The sequence below is a fragment of the Falco naumanni genome, chromosome 8 (genome assembly GCF_017639655.2).
Source record: "Falco naumanni isolate bFalNau1 chromosome 8, bFalNau1.pat, whole genome shotgun sequence".
In the NCBI taxonomy this organism is placed as follows: Eukaryota; Metazoa; Chordata; class Aves; order Falconiformes; family Falconidae; genus Falco; species Falco naumanni.
In genome coordinates this window covers 34,667,733-34,687,260 of record NC_054061.1, presented here as the reverse complement: position 1 = coordinate 34,687,260, position 19,528 = coordinate 34,667,733, and the positions used below count along the sequence as shown (strand labels likewise).

Below are 19,528 nucleotides of genomic sequence, written 5' to 3'. Positions count from 1 at the left end.
AAGCCTTGCCATTGGGTTCCTTCACCTATTCACTGCTGAAGTGCACCTTATGATGTGTTAAATATGCTGCATGCATCCGCCCAATTCCCCAGACTGCTGTACTGAAACATTCAACCTACTCTCCCAGTGCAATCACATCTGGCTTTTATCACGCAGCCTTTCCAGTTTCTAGGCACAAAAGATTATCTTATGTCTGCAAAACAAAACCATGCCACAGACTAACAGTACTGAAGTAAGTTCTCCTTAACGTTTTTTCTCCTAGAATTATGGTTATTATTTTCATAAAAATTAAAAAGAACCTGGAATTGGTTTTGTAGCGAATATTTGAACTGGGTATTTAACAAAGCTTTAAAGTGCATGGTCTTTTATCCCAACAGTTTCTTTGGCAAAGGGAAAAGTTACAAATAATATTTGACTAAACAAAAATAAATCTTGTTGGTTTGATAGGGTGCTTTTAGAATGTTCATTTCTGAGTAATACTCGAAGAAGAAAGGAAAATACAGAATTCTTTTAATGCTGCATCCCAGGAGTGAAAGGAGAACAGAGTCGTGGTGGAGGAAGAGGAAGGCAGACTGATGCTGTGATGCTGCTGCAAGGCAGGTTTGGGAAGCAGACGATGGTACGGAGGGGAAGGCACCACAAAGCATCTCCCCTCAAACTTTCTCCTTCAAACAGTGAACCTCAAAGGGACCATTGTGATCACCAGTCTGACCTTCTGACTAACATGAACCAGAGAATTTCACCCTGTAACTCCACCATCTGATCCAGTAACTAACAGGTGAACATCTTTCAAAGGAGATCTGATCTTACTGGACAATGTCACATGGATTTATATCCATCACTTTTCTCAGTGACTCGTTCAGCCGACTAAAGACTTCCCCAGCTGCAACCTGTACTACTTTCTCCATTTGACATTATCTGGTTTCAGCTTCCAATCACAGGCTCTTGTCATGACTTGTCTGCTAGATTAAAGAACTTTATCCTGCCAGAAATCTTCTCTTGATGTAAGTACTTCCATATCATGAACAAAACACCTTTTATCTCCTTTGCAGAAAGATAAATAAATTGAGCTCCTTAAGTCTCTCACTGTGAGGCAGGCTTTCCAAGCTTCAAATCACTGCATGGCTCTTCTTTGAATCATCTTCAAGTTTTCTGTTTCTTGTTGAAAAGTGGCCAGAACAGGATGAAATTACTCCAATGTCACCAGTGCTGCACAAAGTTATAAATCCAAGAGTCACGTTAGTTTTTTCAATCACAGACTAGAAACTCAGATTCTGTTTGTTTTTCCTTAAGCTTCACTGTTCCAGTGTGGCTTCCTTCTGAATTCTTCATTCATGCACAGACAAGAGGCACATATTTCTATTGAGTGTATATGGGTTATGCTGCTTCTTGGTCCTAATTCAGTCTTGCCTGATGACAACCTTCTCCTAAAACTCTGGTTCTCCATACTGACTTCAATATGCCTACAGCAGCCTAGCTCAGTCTCATTAAGCTCCAGAGAGTGCACAGTCCCACTGCTCGTATCTTTGATTGAAAGGTCCTGAAATCCAATAGAAAGATTCTGAATATCTTGTCAACTTACCTGGGTCAAAGGAGAGAGGGGAAATGGAATATTGGGGTCTCCATCACTACAGTCTCCTCAGATAAGATGTGCTTTGCCCCAGTCAGAAAGTGTGGACTCAATGCAAGAATTACTGGTTGAAATTCTATAGCTTGCTTGATGCAGGGTATTACCACACTGGGGTTACAGCTGCTTTTAATAACTATAAATCCACAACAGCATGGTTTCACATGGAACATAACGTGCTGTGAATTTTCTCATTTTCAGACTATCTTGCACTGAAACCAACCATCTTCATCTGAGTCAATGGAAGTAGAGGGTGCTTAACACTGTGCAGAACTAGGTCAACAATATGATGCTTTAAGTTGGTTTTGATCTTCAAATGTTTGAGTGGTTTTCTTGTTAAAATGATGTATTTGGTCATCTCACAAGACACAGACCCATACATATGTTAAGCAGCCTGTAAGACCCACTATGTTCTAAATCAACTTCTCTGAAATACTTCCAGGCTATTTTTAAATGTCTTCTAAGCTGCATCGATTATTGCACCAGAAGCCCTTCCCCATCGTAATTCTGGATCTCAGTATAAAAACAGAGGGAAAGATTTACAAGCCTGTCAAGCTGACTTTAATACTCCTCTTGCTAAGATATGACCCACATGACTTTACCATTGAGCCATTTGGAGTTGTATTGTGCTGTCCTAAGTGGGGGAACATTTCCAAGGCTGCGGTAAATAGCAGGATCCCGTCCAGAGAAATCAATTACAGTTGCAGCATAGAGTTCTCCTCGTGATGTAATCACAGCTGTCGAGTTATGCCGAGGGTCGTACGGGCACCGAGCCACTCCATTAATTCTGTCAATGATTTTGCTAAGATTTCCTACCTGTATTTAAAAGGAGAGAGGAGAGAATTTAAAGAGCATCTGGCTTTCTTACTGGTATAGAGAATTCAGTTTGCCCACGAGCACCTATGAGCAAAACCCTCATTTAAAAAAACCAGGCAGCTATAAGAATGTAATGTCATTGACGACTGTAAATTGATCTTTACATCCATCGTTTGCCAACGTAATAAGAATGTAATGTCAGTGATGACTGTAAATTGATCTTTACTTCCATCATTTGCCAACGTAAGAAGTTGTATCTGAGCCTCACTGATCCTATTGCTTTGTAAGAAGGGTAATTCCCCAGTCAATAAACCCTGTAGGGCCCAACCCACTCAGTTTAATCAGGTGTTCCTGCTGCTAGCACAGGGTTCTAATCTTCCACAGACAGCTCCTGAATGCATACTGCCATTCAAAAACATTAAAATAAACATTGCTCTGGACCTGCTTCTGCCTCCTTTGAAGACAAAGGGAGTTTTGCCATTTATTTTAAGGAAACATTTAAGTATTCAGCTCAGGAGTACTCACAGCTAAGCTTGTCTATATTCCCCATTTTCAACAGCATACCCAAGGTTTACACGAGCACTACTTTATCCAGAGCCAGCTCACCCATAACACGAGATTCTTGCTCCCCACCTGCAGATACACCCACTGCCCCGAAGCAGCCCAAAGGGACACAAAGAAGAAAACCCAAATAATTTCAGACCAGCTACATTTAGAACATATTCTCTGCAGCCATCATGCCCTGCCAAATGACTGGCTTTCCCCAGAGCACGTGCCCAGCCCTCTCCATCACTGTAAAAGAGACAAAACAGACCTGTCGACTGGAACACACTGGTGAAAAGGCATTGGTACCACAGGTAAAAACCTTCTTGCCATAAACAATCAGCACTCGGACATAGTTCTGGCACTCTTCCTATAGGGACACAAGGCAGAGACAAAGGATTTTTGAAAAGGAGACTGTGGAGTTGTTTATTACATTAAAAAAAAAATTACCTGTATTGCAGCTGGAATACACCTTCCTTAGCTCTAACTCGGACTGAGGGTTGTTGGATCAAGCAGTGCATAGCTGTAGGGAGCTAGCGGTCTAGGTAAGCAAGCCCAATTTGCTGGTTATTTCTCTAATCATAGCCCCGTACAATCCCTGGATAGGATGTTATCCATCAGGTTGGCTCTGTATTAGCTACACAAGTGCCACTTTCTGCTTAGATTGGAGGAGAAATCCTCCCTCTTTTCATGATGATACTTCTGACCTATTTTTCCCAGTAATGCTGCAGCTTTGAAAACGTTACCCAGACATAAACTCCAGTGAAGGACAGCAGGTCCATCTGCACTATAATTCACACCAGTGCCAGCAGGAAAACAGCAGGAACTTCTCCTTAATAGACCAGGTTGGTCAGGAGAATCTCGTGCTTGAACAGGCTGTTACTTCCTGCCTCCCACAAGGATTGTGTGCTCAGAATTTTCCATGGTAGAAGGAGTTCTTCTTTCAGGTCAGGCCAGTAAGAAACAGCAAATCCCCTCTTCTCAGCTGCATGACCACTTGCTGTACAAATATGCAACTCCCTCAACACGCCAGTGCCCAAAAGCATGGGGCTCCTGTCACCCCATGCTGGGGCAGGGGTAGCAGCACAAAGCTGCAGCTGGCTTTTTCCAGAAAAATCTCCTTTGTTTTGTTGGAGAGAGCCACGGTCTCTCTCCCCACAAAGTCAGATCCAGAGACCTGTGGACTACAGATCAGGCTAACTGAGCATCTCTGGGGAGGTAAGCAGTGGGGGAGGAAGAGGCCACGGAAGGCAGGGACTTTCTAACAGTGCCCATGGGGAAAGGGAGGTGCAAGACTAGCATGCAACTCCCACAGGCAGTGCCAGACTTGAGAGCTGCCTGCCCCAAGGTTCATCCAAACAGCCCCAAGGGGAGATGTACAGTACCCTGGCATCAGTCTGCCTGCCCTGGGCTCTGGGGCCACCTCAGAGGAAAGGATAACAGCAATGGCTAACAAATGGCATCCGCAGGGCTCCAAGTGAAGAAAGTCTATTATATTCTACCATAAACAGAAAAGGAAACTTGTTAAAAAATAACACCCTCAGCTGGGTTATCCCAGCTGCTTTGCTTTCCTCCCTCCAACAGATCATAATTTGCCACTAAGTTGAGCCTACAGCTGCAGACACCACTTCTTCTGTAAGCAGCAATCACTCTGTGAGCTTCCCTGTCTCACAGTGCTCCACACTGTTGATCATCTCCCTGAAGACTTCATTTGCAAGATTCAGCAGTGTAGAAACACTCCCTATCATCTGGAAAGGAAGAGGCTTGCTTAGCTGGTTTACGTGCTATCTCCTTTCATTTGCTGTATGGAAATGAACTCGTTGAAGGATGGCATTTAGCAGAAACCCACTAGCACTAGCCACAGACAAGCGCCTGCATGGGCAGGACGTGTGGCTTGCTTTCAAATGGAGAAGATCACCGGGACTGCACTCCCAAGCCAGCCCAGGAGCACTTGCCCAGCCCAGGCAGAGGCTACAAAGCACCAAAAAGCGCTGCCAGCCTTGAGCCTCTGCAAAGACACTGGGGATCAGATACATAATGTCTGGCACCCAAAAACGAGAGCTTAAATTCATAGCTGGGTTCATTCAACACGTCTTCTTTCAGAAGCAGATCAGTCATGGTAACTGCATCAGTCTATCAAATAGGACCTTGAGAAGCACAGTCCCACCTGCTGTGCGTTGAGAATAGAGGTCTCATCACTTCTTTTAATAAGATGAAGGGCTTGCCAGCCCCTCTGCTGTCATTGTTATGTGGTGCTGTGAGCCCTGTTAGTTATTCCCTGCCCCAGAGATGTCTGCATTTCATGAGTGCATTAAGTAATTCCTCTTTCTGTAGAGCACAGTTATTCAATCCCACATAATATTGGGACCACTACATACTTAACTGCAAAGTACTAGAAATTCTTGGGGGGGATGCTACAAAAAAAGGTATGGGCTCCTCTCCCAACAGGGTTTTGTTTTCAGAATATGACTGATTTGGCATCTAACCCAGAATCCAGCTCTGTATCCAAATTTCACACAGTAAGACAGTACCCATCTGCTCCCCCTCCACTTGCACCTTTCTCTGCTTTGTGCAGAGCCTGGGCATAGTTTCTGACCTAAATCAGCTAATACCAGTCACGTTGCTGGACCCTTTCCTGCCCTAGGTACTTCAATATATTCTTAACTAAACCCCTGCCCTGCAGAAATCTAAAATTCTAATTTGCAGAATTCTCTTCTTTGCACAGAACTATATTACAGATTAACAGACTTCAATTTCTATAAAAATCTTCCCAGCTGAGAAGTTAGGACACAAAAAAGCATTTCTCTATGAGGTCATGTACTGGATGATCTTCTGGAGTCTACTGGCAGTGATGCATCTGTCGCACACTTTACTCCAAGGTGCAGTAGCTTAGCTTGGTAAGGGCTCTGGAAGCTAGTAAAATATTGTGTTATTTTAGCCTAATTAAACACGGGTTTATTTCTATCCATTCAATGCAAAGCAGAAGTTATTTATAGAAACAGAGGAGACACCATACTGAGCAAATATATCTGCTGCTGTCTGAATTTGCACTGGAATATTTAATCTGTGACTTCCAGCCCATTCCCAGCTGTGGTAGCAAAGAGCAAAAGACCACAGTCAGTATGGTTCAGGTGTTAGATTGGAAACATTTGACAGCTGATCATTTTCAGGGAACTGGATGCACCAAGGTCACTGATTATTTCATTGGCTGTAAAAGGCAGGAACTGGGGTGACTACTGGATGTTTTCTACTCTGCTTAAAAATAGACACTACTAGGTGTGGGCCATATCCAACCATAGGTGTTCCTATGAACTCACTGAGTACGTATTTTCCCTGGATCTGCCTTAGCGATGATGCTCCATGCTCCTGAAGGAAAATCAATGATAGTATGTACATTTCATACACTAGTCTCAAAGCAATTTATACAACTTAATGTTCTGAAACAGTTGTACATTATCTGCCCTGTTCTCTCAGCTAGGTGAATCGAAACATGCAGGTGCTAAAGGACTTGCCATGGTGACACACTGAGTCAGAGGAGATCCTGAAGGACAGCAACAAAACTCCAGCTACCAGACCAAACCTCTCTAGCATGCCTGGCCCAAAGAGGAATATGGTGCTCATCTCATCCCTCTTATTGCTGTACCCACTGCCAGTCACATCAGCTCATGAAAACTTCTAAGAAAAGCAAAGGAGAAACTGAATCACTTAAATGCCCCAGCTTGCAGGATTTTTCTCAAGACACTATCAGTGAGATTTACATTCGATCCTCTTTCTACTCTATTCTCAAAATAACTAGCAAGGCACAGTCTTTTCTCTGTGTTCCTTAAACCAGCCTGGATTTGCTTCGAAAAGTCATTCAACACACTGCTCTCTGCAACAATTTGTAGCTGAGGCAACTGGTTAGTAAAATCATCTCACAACCCCCTACAGAAAAATAGGAGCTATTTAATACATTTTCTTCCATGTGGCTGGAAAACTCTAGGCATGCAGGAGGCAAAATTCAGACAGGCTTTAATGTAGCTGGAAAATCTGGCAAGCTTGAACCCAACTCTATCCAGACAAGACAACACTTGGATCCTGCTCTCACGTTATGGAGCAGACAGTTAAGTCTGTGTATGATCAGTCTGCAAATCTCATCACCAGAAGATATTATTGGGATCAAAAGATTAAAGATTTAAATAAAGGGGGAAGACTGGGTATTTATATGGTTAATGAGAATAACCCAGTTATATTAGTTGGGATTATTATTAAATATATGGCAGAGCTGATAAAAACCTGTGGCTCACTGCCAGAGCATTAAGCGCATCTGATTTTCCTATGACTTGCATGTTACTCACTTTGGGGCTCTTGCTCCTTCCTCAAAATTACCTGGTACTCATCCATTTTTGAAGTAAGGCCTTAAATTGAGCAGATATCCCTTTTCTCCATTCTAATGACCCTTGTTTTCCTAGAAAGGAAGAGTACATGACTTCTAATGCTCAACCCTACAGGGCACAGGGTCTCAATGTCACGAAGAGGATAAATTTCACTGAAGCCCCTCTCTCCCACCCCCCTGAGTTTAAGCCTATCCTCATTTATCCCATTTTTTGCAACATTTAATATTTGAATGTGTCTGTCTGTGAATGCTGTAACGTTCATGACTCTGGACAGGCCCAGGCCCCTTTCCAGCTCATAGAGATATCAGTCTGCTTTAAGAGCACATTTCAAACCCAAGAACCAAGAGTGGTGCCCTGTTACTCCCTTCATTCATGTGGACAGATCAGCAAATGGAGGGGCTGACCTCTTGCCAGCTTTGTTTTGGGGTAAAATTCAAAAAGACATTTTCAGGATGCTGTGAATAAGCCAGCTGTAGGTGCTTCTTGAGTTGATTCTTGTCATTTCTGAACATGGGAGTTCCGAAACGTCATAAGCCCTTAACTTCATTGTACAGATGTACTTTTCTTTGAAAGCATAGTCATACATAGGCACTACTTTAATTGGCCTTTTACTTTGAATAAACCACTCAAGCCCTGGTGTCAGAGATCTCCTTTTAAATTATTATTTTTTTTTTTTTGCTAACACTATTTCATCACGTACTGATATATTTGAAAAAACACAGTTACACACTGCATGAGAAAAATAGCTGTTTCAGATGGTCTGCTGTCCTCGGTAAAGGAACACACACTCCTAGAGTACAACCTGGATTTCAGAGAAACAGCCAGCAGAACCCCATGTTACCCCTTTCAACAGGATTTTTGAGTGCAGCAAACAATTAATTTATCTGTTGCATTTCATCCCAATTTGTTAAAAAATAATCAAGACCTAACATGTTCTTGAGTGCTGTTATTAACACACTTTCAGATATCTATATTTAATCCTTTGGACAAACAATTCCATTAATCAGTCTAAGCCAATGCCCTGACCAAGCTGTCTTTCTCCTTTGAGAGCAATAGATCGCAAAAAGAATTGCTAAAGATTTTTCCAGCCAAGTTTTCTTTAATGGACTTCAAATCAAACTTGGGGGCTGATTCTGCATTGATAGAAGTACTAGGAATGTGGGTTCAGTTCTCTCAGCGCAGTTACAAAGGGAGAAAAAATATCTGACCGCCTCCCAGTTATTTCTACTTGCTTGGGAATTTATATGGTGCCTATCCTACCTGGACATCTATTATTGGTAAGTGGCATGGAGATTCCCAGCTCCACTGGATAACCAGAGGGCACATCCTCTGTGTGACAGAGTCACTTGAAGGCCTGAAAGAGCTGATTCCTCCATTAGCTCAGCAATTTCTACACCAAAACCATTTAGCTGGGCTGAAGCCTTGGGCTAGGATTTCCCTGTAACCTCATGTGAATCATAAGTACCAGCATCAGGACATGACACCAAAAAAAGGAACAAACTATCAATACAGTGGGAAAACCAGTAGCTGGATGCCTATCAGATGTTCTTTCTTGCTCCAGAAGTGTTGTTAGTGCATCATACTTTTCCTGGCTAAGCAAATCTCTTAGGACAGCACATAAGAGTTGCCATTTTCACAAAGGGTTCCTTTTCACGTTTTGAAATGATGGCGTGCTGCTTTTGAAAAGTCAACAAATAATTCTGTGTTTAGAAAAGAGAAAGACCAAAGTGCTCACGTTTAGAAAGCCACAACTTCCCAAGTCAGGCAAAATTCCTTAGATGTGGTGGATGTGAATTGTTACGCAGAGACAAGCCAATTACAAACTAGAAGTTCAGCAACTCCTAATGAAATTAAACACAGGTCTTCCCCTTCTGTTGTGTCTATCACTCATTTTAACTACAACTTCTGGGTGATTTCATTTGGAAGACAGAAAGAAAGGCAGCATAACACTGACTTTGTTCTTTGCATTGTCTTTCAGTAATGTGAATGTTTTCCAGGGGACAATTTTAAGGTGTTGATCATGATACATTTTATAAATGCTGCAAAAATAAGGATAATTACTCATGGAAGCCAGCATGGATCTCCAGAGATATGGCAAGTAAAGTATGTATAATTCTTTGCAGAAACCACAAGTTTTAGTTGATAAAAATAACAAATGAATAAGATTTTTCTGAGGTGTTTGTTTTAATACCACAAGATACATTGCAGAGAGTTAACTTTGAAATCAGGTTCAAGAACTTATACATTAATGGATTAAAATCTGATTAATTACTGGGCTGAAATAGTCCTCAATGTGAAATCATTCATAAACTTGCTATCTAGCAGGGCTTCAAATGGGGTGGTACTAGCCAAGTATCAACATTTTTCTTAACAAACATTTGTGGGTAACTCAAAGTTTACAAAAACAGTAATTACCAGTGAGACCAATGCCTCACCATATATATATATATATTAGTGATATATGCTAGGCTGGTTGGTGAGCTGGACCCAACAAGCAAAATATATTTTTGTAAGGTATTATTCATTAAAGAGCAAGCAACAAAAGGGCTTTGTGTACAGACTGGGAGATTACATCCCAAGACTAGCAACTGTGAAAAGGATTTAGTGGTCACAGTGGCTAGGCAATTCGGCACGATCTCCTATGGTAGAAGAGCTTATGAAACTGCCATGTATATGAACAGAGAGGTGAATAAGAGTTGGAAAACTTTTAATCACACTCAGGCATTAGAAAGATTGACAAGGGAATACAGGTGAAAAATTGAAATGTGCAGAAAAGAGATGAAAAATATTCAAGGGCAGTAGGGAAATGACTTAGAGAAGAGCTCAGCTTTTTACTATATCAAAAAGCCCAAGTACTGAATTGACAAGAGCATGTAAGTGTCTTTGTACAAAATAAATATTGGTAACTAAAGGGCTCTTTAACCTGACAGAGAAGGGCAAAATAAGACCCAGCCACTCAAAACAGAAGCCAGATCCAAAGATGAAATAGAGTACATGTTATTAACAGGGAAGGTGATATGCCATAACAAGCCAGCAAATCACACAGTCAGCCCATTTGTTTCAGGACTTCAGTTCAAAACTTTTTGCCTTCCTCAAAAAGGTGCAGCAGGCAAACACAAGTTGCCGAGCTCAATATAGGAATAAGCAGGTGAAATTCACGGCCAGAGCTATACAAGTTGTCAGAAGAAATGGTACCTTTAACTTTGAATCTGAGAGCCAGATTTCTCATCTCCCTTTCCTCTGGCCAATAGGTACTGAAATGTGGAGTAACTGTCATGTCATAATAATTATACTTCTTATACATTTTGTGGCTTTTACTCATTCACTTCTTGTTTTCCTTATGATAAAGCTCTCAGCATTTTAGGAAGAAATTTTCTAAGCAACAGGAAGAATCTGATTTAGATACTCAAGAGAAAAATGGCTAAATCCCAGAATCACAGTATGGTCAAGGTTGGAAGGGACCTCTGGAGATCATCTAGTCCAACCCCTGCTAAAGCGCATTCACCTAGAGCAGGTTGCACAGAGTCTCACGCAGGGGGGTTGAATGTCTCCAGAGAAGGAGACTCCACAGCCTCTCTGGGCAGCTGTTCCAGTGCTCTGTCACCCTCAAAGTAAATCAGGTTCTTCCTCATATTCAGATGGAACTTCTTGTGTTTCAGTTTGTGCCTGTTGCCCCTTGTCCTGTTGTGGGCACCACTGAAAAGAGCCTGGCCCCATCCTCTTGACACTCTCCCTTAAGATACTTGTATACATTGATAAGATCCCCTCTCAGTCTTCTCACCTCCAGGCTAAACAGGCCCAGCTCTCTCAGCCTTTCTCATGAGGGAGATGCTCCAGCCCCCTCATCAGCTTTGTAGCCCTCTGCTGGACCCTCTCCAGAGGGTCCAGAGATCCTGTCTCCCTTGAACTGGGGAGCCCAGAACTGGACACAGCACTCCAGATGCAGCCTCACCAGGGCAGAGCAGAGGAGGAGGATCACCTCCCTCCACCCTGCCAGCCACGCTTCTTCTAATGCAGCCCAAGATCCCATTGGCCTTCTTGGCCACCAGGGCACACTGCTGGCTCATGGTCAATGAATGGGGAAAAAACGGCATTTTAATTCACTAGGATGGCTTTGAAAACCTCACACTAAAATACATAATTATTAAATGGGCAAGGAAAACAGACCAGTCATAACTTACACAAACTACACTGGGAATTAACATAAGAGCCAAAGGTCCTGCTTCTTTCCAGCCTCTATCACCACATATCTAAGTGCCTGACAACCATAACATTTATCATCAAATCATCTGTTCTAGGTAGAAAACTGTCATTAGTCAAGTTTTGACAAAGCAGAGCTGAGGCAGACAGAGCTCTGCATCTTGTGCCACCATTGCACTGCCGAATCGGCAATGTTCACGCTAGTGCTGCTCTCACTTGCTGCATTTGCCCAGCCAAGGGCAGAGATGCTGGGTCAGAGCTCAGAGCTGGACCTTTCGCTGGAGTACAGCACTTCACCACCCGGCTAGGCTAAACTCAGTACTTTGGGAGCTAGTGTTAAGTCATTTCTCTGCAGTGTAACAAACAATGAATGAGTAGGCTTGCCCCAAGGGTGACTCAGCGATGGACACAGGTTAGAGTAGATATAGAGCTGGGAGATCTGAGTTTCCTTAGCTACTGCAGCATCCTTCTGCCTTTGTTCGTAACTTCATGTCTTCTTGTCAGACTCTTAGTCAACACCTCCATTTGCCATTAACTGTGTCAAGAAGTGTCTGACAGTCTGCTTAATTACTGTTCCTCAGAACTTCACACCCATTGCCACTTTGCCCACTGAACAATTTCAAGCTCTGGATCACAATCAGCATAAACTCAACTGTTCAGGGCATTATCCTCATGGAATTTCTGGCAAACCCTTTGCAGTCTGAGGAGGCAGCAGCAGCAAAGATACTCAGACCATCGCTTTCTTTTGGCATGACAGTAAAAAAGATAAACTGAAATTATCCTAGAATTTGTTCAGTCAAATGCATGGCTTTATCCAGGGTTTGAAAAAATAATTCTGGCTTATAAATTCAAATTCTTCATGAACAATAGGACAGAATTTAAATCTCAGAAACTTTACAATGGAAGAAAAGAGTAAAATCCTTTCTTTACACAGTAAAAAGTACAAAGATGACAAATTCAAGAATTCCTCCTGCTTGTGTTTTGCAGTTTTTTGATCTTGTCCAACTTCTATTGGGTTCTTCTCATGGCTGGCCACATTTGGTGTTCATTTAGCCCAACCCATTTTGCCTCCATGGTGTTTTCCTGCATAACCTACACAAAACTCTTAACAGATGTTCTAGAATACCCATGCTCTTCTTCTCCACAGCTACATGAAGCAAATTGTTGCCTATCCAGCAAAATTCAAGTTAGCTTTTTAATGTTTATAAAAGTTAATACAGTAATCACAGAAAGTTTATTATACAAAATTAACATGATCAGTGGAAGGTCATATAAGCCTGTGTTTAAAGCACTGAACTGACACCTGGCAGAATTCCAACATTTTGGGCCAGCCACACACTCACTCTCTGTTTCACTGTCCATGTCTAAGCAAAGATCATGCTTACTCTCTCTTATCCTTTGTTTGACTCCTTTGGTTTAGATGGAAAATTCTGCGGTGTGGTACTAAGGACAACAGGACACCCTCTCAGTTGAGGCCTGACCTGAAGATTTTTGAACGGTATTTCCTGCTTTTAGTTAGATGGCTTTGTTTTAGTTTCTCAGAAGAGGGGCAGAAAAGACCTGTGTTTGAATCAGAAATGCCTGCAAACTGAACTTCTGGGACAGCATGTGTTGGTTCAAGCAATTCTTACTTTAAACTGCTGTTTAGCACACTGCACCTGCCTTCAAAGGAGCTCCGTGATACTGCACCTGAACGGACTGCAGTGTGCTAGCAGATTCAATTCTCATATTCAAGCAAATTATACAAAGATGAACTCTAACCGCGTACAAGCATTGAAGCCCATGTGGCTGAATGCCAGCGGCTCACTGCTAAGTACCTAGCCTAAGCCAACCTGCCCGGCCTCAGACCCCACTGCGCAAGATGTTACCCCTGGCTTGCCACCACTCTGCTCCTTGATGTGTCACAAATTGTGTCCTCTCCAGCAGTGAAATCACCTTTAAATTTAATGCAGAGCAAGTCTAGTAACTTGGACAGGGGGCCTTTGAAATGGCTTGTTTGGTGGTGCTTATTACACGCTTGTGGTGGTAGATCTAAACCACTGCAAATTTACAAGCTCAAGCTGGTGTCAGATGCTCCCTGTGTGGATTTCACATGATGCAAATAAATTTAACCATAACATCATTGTAGCAAAGCAGAACTTACCTCTGTTTTCCCTTTACTTTGACAGGACCTCCTGGTGTCTTCATCTGAACCCCATGCTGTTGCCTGAGAAACCAAAATGCACAAGTCACATGACAATGCCACCAACCACCATGTCTGGAGACTCCCAAAACAAAAGCAAGTATCTCCAGCCAATTTACACACCCCAATTTAAAAGCAGCATTGTGACGGTAAATATGTATCTCCCACTGTGCTCACAGTGCACACAAATGATAAATAGGTAAGAAGTCCAGAGGCAGAAGCAAGTGGAATGCTAACAGAGGACAGACTTTAATTTACATGTAAATACGACTTCTGATAGTCATTCAGCTGGAAGGTCCAAGACATAAGCCCCACACACCAAGCCATCACCTTCTTTTCAAAGAGAACAGTGCTGTATAAAACCACCAGTTTTCACCACCAAAATGAAAACCTTCCCTACAGCAAAATCCAGAAGTTCTGCACAAATCTGCTGGCCTCCTTAAATTTACCTACAAGATTATCACCTTCTAGGTAATCCTGCAGTGAAGTGAGCTGGATAAAACAACAAATGGGAGCTGACAGGCGAAACCTGGAGAGACGGGAAGTGGGAAGAAAGGTTGGATGGTGATTTGTGATGCCAGACAAGTGGGGTCACATCCTGGGGTGGAGTAAAACGTATTGGGCTGAGGGTACTATTGACTGGGAGCTGAGAGCATGTGGGGTCCCCAGTCAGTTCTGACTGACTGTTTTGGAGCAAAGAGGTTCCTTTCTTCACAAGAAATGTGAAGACCAGCAAAGCTGCATTAGAGACAACTTTTAGATTTAAAATATTCAGCAACATACCCAACCATTCAGTGCCCTCTGCAATTTTCCTCCCTTCAGCACTTTTTAAAAATAGTTCTAACAAATTCAAGCAGGTATTGTTAGCTAGAGGTGAAAATACATATAAACATCCATATTATACATAATACATTATTCTGAGTACAAGAGAAATAGATCTGTTACATAGGGAAAGGCCAGACTCACAAAGTTCAGATACAGATCCAAAGCTCCCCTAGAAGAGCCAGGATTCCTTTTTTTTCCTCTCCGGTCGATTACCAACACAGGAAATGGCTTCAAAGTTCGGCCTGGATCCGAACTCTTCTTGAACCTTCTCACTGTAGCCAATACATTTATTTAAACTCTGGGCTTCCATAGAAATTTTCCCCTCGACACATGATAAATCCTGTTTTTTGCAGGAGAAAGACAGGAGACCACTAAGAAGAGGGGATTAATTTTCCCACCCCCAGCTCAGGTCCACAAAAACACTTGCTCAGAAGCACAAGGAATGACACCACCCAGGAAATGCATTTATATACAACATTTGGGGAAAGAATATTTCTACCTCATTCAAAAAAAATGCTGCCTTTACCATTATCTGAGCATTCAGTTCCATTTGGCTTGAAGTATGACTTTCTGAGCACAGGCAAAGACCTAGTGGGAGAAAGGAAGAGCACAGCTCTCTCCTTCCCTGGGAGTCGCTTGGGAAATACCTCCCATGTACTCAGTCCAATCCAGGCTGAAGGCCAAAAGCTTATGCCTTAGAAGTGTTTCTGTGAGAGCTGGGATAAATCCTGGCTGAAAGGGATCATTCTGCCATATCCTGAGAGGGGATATGTCACTGGATGAGAAAGCTTGTCAATAAACCATCACAGGAGAGCAAGGAATTTTGACTGGTGACTCCCAGGAGCCCTTGACATCTGCAAAACAACTGTGCAGCAGCATCTTGATCCCCAGTCCCAAATCTAGTCTACATTCATTTAACCACAGTATCCTTGCACCTTGGATCAATTTTTGACAACTTAATTTAAAAAAAAAATAATCCAGAAGAGGCGGCTTGTTAGGTGGCTCTTTCATTTCAAAAACAGAGACAGAGCACTCTCCGTTATACACCCCAGTTTACCTTAACAGTGCTTTGACAGGACAAGATGAAAACAAAAATTGTTGGTTACTTCAGCAATCAATGCTGTTTCTCTGCAAATACTCTGGGTCTTCTGGGATTGCAGCAATGCAACAGAGAAGAATTTGCCCTCCTAGGGGACACCTAGCTCGTCCTGCCAGCCACCTGCACCGCAGAGCTTTCAGGCGTGTTGTAAATACAGCTCAAGTCAGAGCACTGGTCCCCTCCAGCTATGTTTTCAGAGCCTAAATGTTTTTATTAGGCAACACTGCCCTTCAGCTTTCTGAAGCGCTACCTTGATGAGTCTAGCGATAACAGAAGCTCTTGGTGATGGCCCAGATTACAGGAACATGTTGTTTGTGACTGCACCATTAGTCAGGGTGCACTTCATTAGAGCTAAGGATAATTAAGCAATATGGCAATTCAGAGCATGTTTTACAAGTCCCACACATGTCTTTGGTAGGACAGGGAGGAGTTAGTTTGAAGGCTGAGTAACTCCAATGACCTCTAGTTACTCAAAGAAACTAATCATGACCCTGCAAAGCAGAACATCTTGTCAATAATAAAAATAGAATTGAAAAACCAAGGAGCTTTTTGTGTGTTTAAGTAATTATACTGCAAGGTATGAATACGCACCAGTCAGCTGATGTATCACCTAGGTATGTCCTCCTGCTGGGCTCCCAGGAGCCCGCACACATCTGTGGTCATAGCCTTTGGGTTGGACCTGGTAAGAAGTCCTGGGCAGGCTTAGACCTCTGAGCTTGGGATTTCACATGAGCTTTCCAGCATTGTTTGGTTTCTTTGCTTGACTGATTAACTGTCTTTTCAGATCAAAATGTCCCACTACTGTCATCTTTGTTGTCTTGGGCTCCTTTGTGCAAACTCCCTGTGTAATGCTGGTGCACTACCTCCTGCATCTCACTGGTGTGTCCATCCCAAACCCCTCCTTGCCAGATGAAATTTTCCTCCTCTACCTTAGATTCATTTTGCCCCAATATCAAACTACATCCTGGACATTTGACAGAGAAATCTTCAGAAAGATTTTTCTCTTCTGGTGTGTACCCATATGTTTCTCAGTGAGGTAGACACCTACTTAACATTTGCACAACACTACAGCACTGTAAGGGATGCTTCGTACTTTTCCTCCTTACCTGATTGTAATGCTTCTCAATAGCCAACTTCTTGCACACTGACTTAGGTGCCTCCCCTCCCCTTCATCATCTCCCTCAATAAACCAAATTAATGTTACTTCTTTTTACTGCTGAAAGCTGTCTCTGCACGCTTGGATAAGGTACAAACTGTATTTACCAGAAGATTTTTGGTCACTCAGTTGAGTCATCATTCTGAGTTTATGATTCATTTACTCAGTTGTCTGTGTCATTTAAGGTTCCCAGCTCCAGAAGTTCCAGGAAACATCTGGGATTACTTTTGTACCTCCTGCTAGACATGTCAGTCAAAAGCAGCACAGCAGACACCTCTGAATCCATGCAGCAATAAAACAACTTTCATGGCATGGGTCATGGAACACAGAGCCTGGATGAAAATGTGACAGACCTGGGTGCCAGGCTACATGCAAATGCAGGAGAGGGTACTTTCTCCTTGCTTCTTCCCTACTTGCCACGTGCTCAACCAACCAAGCAAACACTTTTTTTAGGCTGTCAGGACATCAGCAGTTCCTCCCCTTACATCCTTACCAAGAGCATCTCAGCTCCTCATGCTACCTCCTTACAAGCTCTCCAGCATCCCTGCCTTCAATCTTCCATCATCTGCTCTTCCAGAAATGCAGTTTCTAACAGTGTTCCCAGCCACTTTGAGGACCTCCTCTACAAACATATGGCCTACGTGCAGAATGGAGGAACACCAGATTTATATGCCATATGAATGAAACAACCAGCTCAGGGCTGCAGCTGCTGTGTAAGACAAGAGTCATGCAAACCACAAGCAGGACTGTCCAGCCACCTGTGCAGACAGGCATGAGAGTACTAGCAACTTTGTCCCTGAACTGAAAATGCAGTTAAACATGCCTTCCTTCAGCCTATTTGCATGGAAACCTGGTTCTCCACATCTCTATTTCTCTTCTTGAGTTCTATGCAGGCAGATTTTCTCAATTAAAAAAAAAAAAAAAAGGGCATCTGTTTGTTATTTCTGCATCTTTAGGAAGTCACATGAAGGAGAAGAACCACAACAGAAGTCTTGTGCACCCTGGTGCAACACTGCCCAGTTAGAAATTAACAGAAAGGCACCACAAAGGCTAAGCCCCATGCTTATCTGAATATAAAAATGTCATACTCAGACACAGAAAGGAAGAGTTAACAACTCTAATAAATTACAAGTATCACGGTTTGTTCCCAGTTCAGATGGCAGATCAACAGTTCTCTAGAAATTCTAGCTCGTCATATGCTGTCAAATCAGTTATTCAACACACACTGCTGAGAGAAATTTTCTAGATAGATTTATTTAATCACCTGCACATCCCAGTGTTGGCAACCAAAGTACCTGCCTGTCACTAGCAAGTCCTGTTATCGATAATTATGTGCATCCTCAAATGCTGATGTGAAATCACTTTGACTTCTAGGGACCAGCTTTTACATTCAGGCCAGCAATTTATAATTACTTCATACACCACATATGAATTTAATAGTTTAAGCATACACTAATCCCTGCACTGTACTTGCACAACAGAGGCTGCAGGTTTTTGTGCAAAACCAGAACACTGCTTTAAAACTGAAAGAGAATAGGTTACACGCATGTTTATTGGGTAAATTAAACCCATTCTCAATTTCTAAGGTCTCTTATTACAAACCTATCCACCTGCTACCAACCTCACTTCCATTAAATAAGTACTCCGTGCAAGCTACTGGCAGACTTGCATGCCTGCAGACAGTACCAGAATCACGTTCTCTCCTATGAAGGGAAAATAGTGTAATACGAGAACATAGATTGTGTACATTTGGAAGGAGATGAAAAAAACAAAGTACAGGCTTACTGTGGAAAAAAGCAGGGACTGATTCTGTGAGATGCCCAGCATTTCATAAAAGGTACCGAGTTCCTCAGGTTTCTGCTAACATCAGCAGAAGCAGCACCTTGTGTTCTAGGCTTGGGTCTGCAGGGATTGCTAATGGTAGAGGCATCCACTTCCATCAACCCTCCACAGTGCCCACAGGAGACTCCTCAATCTGCCCACAGAGTAAGAGGTGATTTTGGTTCTCTGTGCGTGCCGTGCAGGGCACCCCAAGCAGAGCCTGCCAGTCACACCGCTGTTCGCTGAGTTATGCATGAGGAGGGAGGGCAGGAGGTGGTGTGATATGACAGTTACTGTGCACTAGAGACCTGAGCTGGCAGAGTAATTTCTTTCCCTGTGTATTTATTTACATCTTCCTTTCCAGTAACTGTACAAGGCACTAGTATGTTCAGAGAAATGTACCTCTGGAAAAAACCCAGACTTACTTTGAAGCTTTGAATTCAGCTTCCTGGATTCCTTATACCAGGCAAAACTTTCTGCATTTCTTATATACATTTACAATTTTTTTTGGATCAGCTCATTTCACAGTAAGGTATGGAAAATTTTCTCCCTGTCTGGGGAAAGAGGAACATGGAAGGACAATGTCTCTGCACTGCATTTAGTATTTACCAATTTTAATGGAAATAAAACACATATCTACATACCCTACCAGACCAGTTTAGTTTAACCACATGCTTAAGGGGTGCAGACCAAGTCCTTCACACAGTGGCTGCTCAGAGGCCAGTTCATTCCTCTACAAGATGTCAGTCTTAATCTTTTCATCCATACTGATGAAGAGATTTCAGACTTCTAAAATATCACCCATAGATTCTTGCTGATAAAGACATAAGTTTATTTCTATGTTTCTATGTACTTTGCAGTGTCTACACAAGATAGCACCACT

At 42.5% G+C, this 19,528-nt stretch overlaps 1 protein-coding gene across 5 annotated transcripts in view; it reads right to left on the bottom strand.

The window, feature by feature from the left end:
- Window positions 1–19,528, bottom strand: part of SEMA5B (semaphorin 5B) — a 281,842-nt gene that overhangs the window by 70,091 nt on the left and 192,223 nt on the right. For all 5 annotated transcript variants that reach the window (XM_040604205.1, XM_040604204.1, XM_040604201.1 and 2 more), the window contains 3 exons: window positions 13,706–13,768; window positions 3,258–3,356; window positions 2,230–2,443 (listed from right to left, as the gene is read on the bottom strand). In XM_040604205.1, coding sequence (XP_040460139.1) covers window positions 2,230–2,443; window positions 3,258–3,356; window positions 13,706–13,768 — 376 coding nt within the window. The remainder of the gene's footprint in view (window positions 1–2,229; window positions 2,444–3,257; window positions 3,357–13,705; window positions 13,769–19,528) is intronic.